The sequence below is a fragment of the Lutra lutra genome, chromosome 12, assembly GCF_902655055.1.
Source record: "Lutra lutra chromosome 12, mLutLut1.2, whole genome shotgun sequence".
Taxonomy (NCBI): domain Eukaryota; kingdom Metazoa; phylum Chordata; class Mammalia; order Carnivora; family Mustelidae; genus Lutra; species Lutra lutra.
The window spans coordinates 65,763,755-65,772,417 of NC_062289.1; the positions used below are offsets into that span (position 1 = coordinate 65,763,755).

Below are 8,663 nucleotides of genomic sequence, written 5' to 3' on the forward strand. Positions count from 1 at the left end.
ACCATCATTCTGATTTCAATCACTTAGATCAATTTTGCTTGCTCTAGAACGCCAACTCTAGGGAATGGCAGTGTGTTCCTGTTGCTCCTCCTTCTTCTGTTCAGCGTTATAAGAGTCACCCATATGTATACTGCGGTGTCTAATTCATTCTCATAGTTGTATGTGGATAGACCACCGCAAAGCCATACCTTTGCCATTCTCCTGTTAATAGACAATTGGGTGCTTTCCAGTCTTTAGCCATTACAAATAAAACTGCTGGTGCACCTGTGTTCTCATTTCTTCTCGTAGACACCCAGGACAGAAGTTGCTGGGTGGAGGGAACATGCGCATTTATCTCTAGTAGATAACTACTAGTGTTCCCAACGGGGTTGTATAGATCTTGCGCCCCTGTCAGAGGGTGGGAGAAGTCCGGAGACATCCTCACTAGCACTTGACATGGTCAGCTCCTTTACTTGCCAGACCAAGGTGCCTGGGTGGCTCAGTCGGTTAAGCATCTGCTTTCGGCTGGAGTCATGATCCCAGGTCCCGGGCTCCCTGCTCCATGGGAAGCCGGCTTCTCCCTCTCCCACTCCCCCTGCTTGTGTTCTCTCTCTCGTTGTGTCTCTGTCAAATAAATAAATAAGATCTTTTAAAAAAAATAAACTACAGGGCTCTCTCTTTTGCCTTCTGCCTGCTGACCCAGTGGGTGCTTCCCTATGTGTCCCTCTGTGGTGCCGCATGCCCCATGCTCTAGAGATCTGCGGGGAACAAACTCTTTTCTCAAAGGCAATCTCCTGGCCTGCTGGCCTTAGTATACCTAAATAATTATAAAAGTATAATTAAAACAGCACGTTCTCATTACCTCAAAGCCTTGAGAGCTCCCTTGGGGGAGGTTATAAAGCCCCACCTCCCCAAACAGGTCCCATTCTGTCTCTAACATCTCCTTAGGACATCTCCAAGACACTCAAGTTCAAAGACTCCTTCATGGCAGCACTGGAAATGAACCCTTGAGACAACAAGGATGGTTGTTGGAGCTTCAGGGTTCTGCATAGACATTCTTCTGGAATTTGGTTGCCACCCCTCCTGACCTGTGGTCTGCCGGACACAGGTCCCCAGGGACAGTGGTGTCCAGTGTTTAAATAAATCTGCAAAATACTATTTGTTGGCACAGTGCTCATTCTGAGCACTTGTGGCATTCTGAGTACTTTTTTTTTTTTAAGATTTTATTTCTTTATTCGACAGAGAGGGAGAGAGCACAGGCAGACAGAGTGGCAGAGGGAGAAGCAGGCTCCCTGCAGAGAAAGGAGCCAATGTGGGACTTGATCCCAGGACGCTGGGATCATGACCTGAGCCGAAGGCTGCCACTTAACCAACTGAGCCACCTGGGCGTCCCCCCTTTTTTAATACATAATTTTTTTAAAGATTTTATTTGTGACAGAGAGGTAGAGAGGGAACACAAGCCACAGGGGAGCTGGAGAGGGAGAAGGGGGCACCCAGGGAGCCTGATGTGGGGCTCAATCCCAGAACGCTGGGGTCATGAACTGGGCTGAAGGCAGACGCTTAACGACTGAGCCACCCAGGCTCCACCCCCCACCCCACCCCCGCCAAGGTAGCATTTTAAAGTGTTACCCTGTTTAAGGGGCGCCTGGCTGGCTCAGTCGGTAGAGCATGCAACTCTTAATCTCAGGGATCAAACCCCACACTGGGTGTGGAGTTTACTATGAAATAAAAGAACAGAAAAGAAAGAAGAAAAGTGGCTCCTGGGTGGCTCAGTGGGTTAAAGCCTCTGCCTTCAGCTCAGGTCATGATCCCAGGCTCCTGAGATCAAGCCCTGCATTGGGCTCTCTGCTCCGCAGGGAGCCTGCTTCCTCCTCTCTCTCTGCCTGCCTCTCTGCCTACTTGTGATCTATGTCTGTCAAATAAATAAATAAAATCTTAAAAAAAAAAAGAATAAAAGAGAAATAAGGAAGGAAGGAAGGGGGGAAGGAAGGAAAAGAGAAAAGAGTTACCACGTTTAATCCTCACGAGGACTCTGCTGAGCCCTGTTCTTACTGCCCATCCCCCACGGGGGCGGAGCACTGAGCTGAGTGCTGGGTGAGCTGCTCCGAGGATCCAGTCCTCCTCCACAATGGCCCAGCGGGTAGGACATATAGCTTAATCACCCTGCTGGGGGGTGAGGGGGGGGGCGGTGCATTTCTAAAACCTTGGGGAAAGGGAGCTGGCAAAGGTCGGAAGCCTGCTCCAGACACCTACCTGGCACTCTGGCTGAAGGGGTCTGGTAGGGGCTCATGGAAGGGGGCAGGAGACAGAAACGGAGAGACAGAGAGGGTGCTAAGGGGGAGGAAGGAAAGAAGATGATGAAGAGAAGAGAAAGGGGGAGAGAAAGTCAAAGAAAGGATGGGCATGGATGGAGAGGCAGAGAAACACAATATACTGTCCGCCAATGTCTATCCTGGCTTTCTGCGTAAATGCAAAAAACTGAGAACTATCCAAACAATAGCAGGTGAATGGATCAACACACAGGCACACCCCGACAATGGGACCCTCCTCAGCAGCAAGAAGGAACGAGCTGTTGAGTGACTTGCATGCTGAGGGAGAGAAACCAGACTCCAAAGGCTCCGTGCTGCATGATTCCCTTTACACAATTCTGGAAAAGGCAGCGACAGGACACAGAGCCGTGGTGGCCAGAGGCTGGCACGGACTACAAGGGGGCATAAAGGAATTTGGGGGCTGGGGATGAGGGAAATGATCTGCCTCCCGATGTGGTCTTGGGCCATCCCAGGACCACAAGCCTTGAACCCCCATTGCAGCCCTGCCTTAGGGAATGCCTGTACTCCTGCACCAGATCCTGTTACCGGGATACTGTGGGGTGGGGGAAGGCATTTCCTGCCTAGATGACTTGGCAGCTCCCACTGCCATGGAGACCAACTTGGAAGCTGGGAGGGCCTTAGTCTCCTCGGGTTGCTCTGAACCAGCGGGCAAGAGGAAGAGGAAGCCAAAGGGACCCCTTTAGACTGGTGGAGTCTAGACCTAAGGGGGGCCAAGCAAGGACCTAAGCCTGGATCCACCCACCCATTCCCACACACACACACATTTCCTGGCAGTGCCATCCTCCCCATTAGATCTCAGCCCTAGATCCTTCCATAGCTGGAAAATCAGATTGGGGGAATCAAAGCCCCCACATCTGTCTCCTCTCTCCTACAGCCATGTTTATCAAAGTGATGTTTGGAGGTAAGTGGGGTCCCCTGTCCCTACAGATGGGTAGAGGGGTGGTACATTCAGAGGCTTGCTTCCCTCTGACCTGGGGGAGATTTGGGAGGCAGTGTGGGGAAGGGGGATGCACTTGTGTAAGAGGATGGGGGAAGATTAGGGAAACAGCTCTATGAGGAGGCAGAGAGAGTGCTTGGAGTCTGTTGTGGGGCAATCCTGATGGCTGGGTCCTGGAAATTCTCATGGCTCCTCTAGAGGACCAATCACCACCTCACCATGGGGTGTTGTTGTTGAACTACACAATCTCTAATTCGGTGGGTGGTCAAGCTTCAGGGTTCATCGGGCACCTAAAGCTCTGGCCACAGTTGCAGATTTCCCGACTTCCAGTGGCAGGTGGGGCTGGGGTGGGAGGTGAGGTCCTGTGCAGAGGCAGCACTGCGTGCAGGAGACAGGAGCTGTGTGCTCTGGTCACTGACACCTCAAGAGATGGATGGAGGAGGGTACAGGCTCAATAATGGAGCCCAATTCTCTGCTCTGGTTAGAGAAGAGATGGAAGAGAGACAGATGGTCCCAGATTGGGGGAGGAAATCGCATTCACTCACCTCTGCCCACCCCTACAGCTGGCTGCTGGGAGCTGGTGAACACCTGGTGCAGCCCCGTGACCCTCAGAGCCCACTTGAGGCAGAGGGGGCAGGTGCCTTCGGATGGTGAGGGGGCAGGGCGGGGTGCTGGGGAGGAGGGGCCAAGGGCCCCCCGGCAGAGATGCCAGCCCTGCCTTGCCTCCCTTTCTGCCTTCCCAGCGATCATTGCCCTCCTGGCTGAGGACGGGCATTTGGTGAGTCTGAATGAGGGACTGGAGGAGGGGACATCCCCGGCCCCTTCCATGGGCAGCCCCCTGCTGCAGGAGCGTGGAACCTATGTCCTCGTGCAGATCTTCAGTAAGTGGGGTCCAAGATCTCCCCCTGGAGTTATGTTGGAATGAGGGAGGGGGGCAGCATTCGAGACCACCCAAGGCCCTGGCCATCCCCCCGAACCTTTGGCCAGGACCTAGCCCTGACCCTTTCCATCCAATGCTTTGTCGGCCCCAGCCAGGCCCAGCAAACAGGTCCAGAGTGAGAGGTGGGGGTGTGGACTAGCAGGCCGGTCAGGAATTGGTCTTCCTCCCTCCACAGAGGGGGAGGGTGGGACCCCCACCCGCTATGAGTCCCTCCTAGAGAACCTGGATGACCAGTATCCAGAGCTCGCAGGTGAGTGTCACGGTTGAGCCCCAGGGGGAGGGCGCACCTTTTCCCCAGCACCCATAGGTAGGGCTTCCTGGGCCTTCCAGAGGAGCTTCGCCACCTGTCAGGCCTACACCCTGCAAGTGATGGCCAGAAGAGGCGCACGAGCACTCGACGTGGGAACCAGGAGCAAGGTCCCCTTTCAAGGCCACGAAGGATGGGCTCCCTGCCATCCAGGACCCGTTAGCTGGGGCCAGAAGCCAGCCAGGTAAGGAGACAAGGACACCTGGGGGGATGCTCACACCCAAAGTCCCAGGGGACAGGCTTATGTGTGCCGATAGACTACAACCACCATCCCCTGCACACAACCCCCCCCCACCGACACACACACACAAATACCAACAAGGTGGAACGCACTGGCCCAAAAGACATCCCCACCACTCCACTGGACTCTGAGTACCCAAGTTCAGGAACATCCTCCGTGGCCTGGAGATATCAAACAGAGCCTAGCACACAGTAGGTGCTCAGGGCAGGGCTGATGCACTCAATGAAGGCAGCAGCCCAGAGCACGTGATTGTGAGGTCTGCCTTGGCTATGCAGGGCCTGCTCGTCTGTTCCAGCAGGTCCTGTGATCTGGCACATCACAGCCAAGTGGCTGAGCTGGACTCTGATCCAAGGGGGTTGGCCGTGACCTCTACTGTGTGATCGGGCCAAAAGAGCCACCCAGGGCCTTCTTCTTGCAGAATCTGGACTTACGAAGAAGTTGCATCAGCCAGAGGGGCATGGTCATGGAGTGGCTGTGAGGGCACCATGGGGGGATGGCCCCCAAAATGTGGGTGCAGAGAAAGGGATCCAGAGGCAGAGACAACAGTGAAGGGAGAGCAAGCAGCCCTGAGAGCAGAAGACAAGAAACAGGCTTGTCCAGGGATTCCAGTCCCCAGAGTCAGATGCCCTTGGGGGTCCAGGCGAATGCCTCACTCCTATCTGGACTGTCCAAGGTCATCAGATTTCAATAGCCCTCCTCCCCAGCCCCCACCCAGGATGTCAGCTTAAGGTAAAGCAATTCAACCGCACAGATGGACATCTGGTGATGCTCTTTGACCCTACCCAGTAGACAGGCTAGTGAGAGGGCACACGGCAGGATACAGTCTAAAATAAACTCTTTTAATTGCACATCTGTGTCTCCGGTCATTTGCGGGGTGAGAAACCCCCTCCTCACTCCCAATCCCAGCTACGTGGGTACAATCTGACGTCATGGTCCAGCTGTCGGTGAAGAGGGGAGGGTGGGTGGGAGGGTGCAGGGCTGGCTCATGGATCTGCACCAGTCTGCACCTATCTCTTCAGGGCAGGGAGCTCAGACCTGCAGAGAGAGAGGGGTGGCACGGGCCAGTGGTCAGCCTGCAGGTACAACACGAGGGACTGTCCTTCCCACTCCGGCCTGGGTCAGGGGCTGCCCGCTCACCGTGGTTGTATTTGCACTGCTTCAAGGCCTCGCTGAAGCCCTCACACAGGGACAGGTCACTCTGAGTGGTGGAGCAGTCCAGGAACTGCTTGATCTCGTAGGCACAGGGCCCCATCTGCAGGGGCTGGGGGCCAGGCCGGGTGGGAGCCTAGAGCATGGCACAGGAGGCAGCAAAGTCGGCTTCAGGTTGGCACCCAGAAGTGGGCTCCAACGCTGGGGGCCGCCAGTCTCTCCCCACACCCCCAGCCCAGGTGCCCCTGGGCTCCCTGGTAGGCTGAGTGACTCAGGGGCCAGCCTACCCTGTCTAGCCCCAGCTGCTCTGTCTGAGAATCAGGAGCCCACAGCCCTTTCAAACCGACTCAGCTGATGCTAGTGCCGGTATGGACAGCATTTTCCAATTCCCTCATAATGGGCTCACTGAGTAGGCAGGGCCTGAGAGATGGGAGAAGGCTCTAGAAAAGCCAAGCGTTGTGCTTGTACTCTTGGCTTATGTATAAGCCCCACCCCCACAAGTATTAGCAGCTTACAGGCTCAGCCAAAGCAATCCTCATGACCCCTGACCCTGCCACTAAGCCACATTTGGCTCAGGACTAATGGGGTGCCCAGTAGGGCATCCGTGAACAGGAAATGGGGCTCAGACCTGCTGCTGGCTACCCCTTGCCCTTGGGATGCGGGGACTGCAGGGCAGAACCTGGGAATGGGGAGAGCCCAGGCTCAGAACTTCAACATCCCTCCACTAGGGTTAGGTTACCTTGAGCCACTCTCTGAATTGCTAAGGGCTTTGGTTTCCCCATTTTTAAAAGGCTGCTTGGTCCCTAGAAGTCTAAGGACCTTGGCCTCAGGAAAGGGGCTACAAGAGCCTGCCTGTGATCAACAGGGGGCTAAAAGCAGAGAGAGGAATAAGACCCTTCTTGGAAAAGTCCTGGGCCTGAGGCAGCTCTGAAGGTGCCAGAGCACTTCTCACTGGACATTCCAGCAGCTTCCTACTAGTGTGAGCCTTATGGGAAGTCGGCCTCAGTTTCTCCTGAGCCCGCTGCTCACCTGCTGGGCGGCAGGCTGGGCGGGCTCTGAGCTCCCCCCGCTGAAGGCTCCAGTCAGGGCACTACCCACGACGTGTCCCACAGCCGAGCCCACGGCCACCCCAGCGGCCGTGGACGCCATCTGCGCCATCAAGCCGGGCTGGCCAGACGAGGCAGGGGTCGGTGCAGGGGCCGAGGGCGGCGGGTGCGCGGGCGGGTGAACAGTGCGGCTGCCGGGTGGGGGATAATTAAGTAGGGTTAATCGCGGCCAGACCCCTGACTGGGGCCCCAGGGGCCCGCAGCTCCTGGACACGAACCCCGTCCTCCCCCTCTTCGCCCCGAGGGTGGGCGACCACCCTCTTAAGACACGCGGTTGCGGCACCCCCGCCCCTCCCCCCACCAAGATGGCGCAGCAGCCGCCAAGGTCAAACTATTGCGCCCTTGCGCGGGAGTGCCCACGTTTCCCTAGCCCCCTCCCCAACCGCTCTGGTCCCGCTCACACCTGGCTGGCCGGGCGGTCGCGCTTCGGCTCCCCCGGGGCATGATGGTGGCGGTGAGAGGCAGCCAAGCGCAATCAGAGACGGCGACAGTGACAGCGGCTCTACCTCGGGGACGAACGCGGCACCGCTAAACACTGCGGGCGCAAGGGGGCGGAGCCTAGGGGATACGCCTCCAGAGGGAGTGGCTGAGAGTGGGGCGGTGCTCACCTTCACGCGGGTCCCTTATAGCGTCACCTCGTCTCAGCACCCTTCTTACCTGGCAGTGTTATCCTGCGCTCTCTGCGCCTGGCCCGAGCTGTGTGGGCACTGGGGACTCGGGCCAATGCTGCAAAGTGCCGAGGGCTGACCCCGCGGTGATGGGCCAAGTCCCTTAAAAAACCACCTCTGAGGGCACCCGGGTGGCTCAGTCCTTAAGCGTCTGCCTTTGGCTGGGGTCATGATCCCAGGGTCCTGGCAACGGGCTTCCTGCTTGGCGGGAAGTCTGCTTCTCCCTTTCCCACTCCCCTCGTTTGTGTTCCCCCTCTCGCTGTCTCTGTCAAATAAATAAATAAAATCTTAAAAAAAAAAAAATCCACCACTTCGGAGCCTAGGGAGTGGAGTTGGTTGCTGTCCGATAGCCAGGGAAGAAATAGACAGGGAGGCGACCGGATGAACCAGCAAGGGAGGGGTACCAGGCGCCAGACCAGGCTTTGGTCCCCCTCCTACGGACAGGGTTTACCCACTACGACTTGACCTCAGGGTCCCCCGCCGGGGAGGAGGGCGGCGGGGATAGAGGTGAACCCAGCTGGGAAGAAATACCCAAAGGAAGGCCCAGCGAGATTCTTTTCCAGAGCTCCCGCCAGGGGGCGCCCGGAGCCCCTCTTCGACTCCCTGGTTCAAGTGCCTAGCAACCCTGCGAAGCCTTTTGCAGTACCCTCCTCGGGTGGGATGACCGCCCCCTCCGTTTCGCCCAGCACCCCGCCTGACACCCTAACCCGCAAAACGGACGCAGCGCGGGACACTGACAGCGTTTACGAGACATACAAGCAGCATGCCCATTCCAAAGGTGCTCAGAGGCGTTTGAATCCTGTGGCCTCGGGATTTTACTACCTTGGTTCCAGGCCAAGGGAAGGGTGGAGGCGCGGATTTAGAACGCTTCCCAGCCCTTCAGAAACTTGAGGTTTATGTTTTTTGTTTTTTGGTTTTTTTCTGAGTGATTTCTCGGTGACCATATTATTACCCTTGAACTGAGAGGAGCTCTGATTTCTATACCCTCCCCTATCACTGTCCCATG

The 8,663-nt window shown here is 56.5% G+C and overlaps 2 protein-coding genes across 2 annotated transcripts; one reads left to right on the plus strand and one right to left on the minus strand.

Moving 5' to 3' along the window:
* The first annotated feature begins 2,886 nt into the window (after positions 1-2,886).
* On the plus strand, positions 2,887-4,656 carry C12H22orf15 (chromosome 12 C22orf15 homolog). The gene is made up of 5 exons (XM_047698255.1): positions 2,887-3,210; positions 3,810-3,896; positions 3,990-4,127; positions 4,362-4,436; positions 4,517-4,656. Exons 1-5 carry the CDS (start codon positions 3,186-3,188, stop codon positions 4,654-4,656), a joined length of 465 nt encoding a protein of 154 aa, XP_047554211.1. The 5' UTR covers positions 2,887-3,185.
* Positions 4,657-5,552: 896 nt separating this feature from the next.
* CHCHD10 (coiled-coil-helix-coiled-coil-helix domain containing 10) lies at positions 5,553-7,554 on the minus strand. Its single transcript, XM_047698256.1, has 4 exons — positions 7,393-7,554; positions 6,913-7,120; positions 5,872-6,019; positions 5,553-5,769 (listed from the first exon to the last, which is right to left on the minus strand). The coding sequence occupies exons 1-4, from the start codon at positions 7,431-7,433 to the stop codon at positions 5,750-5,752; spliced, it is 417 nt and encodes a 138-aa protein (XP_047554212.1). The 5' UTR covers positions 7,434-7,554; the 3' UTR covers positions 5,553-5,749.
* Between the last annotated feature and the right edge of the window lie 1,109 nt (positions 7,555-8,663).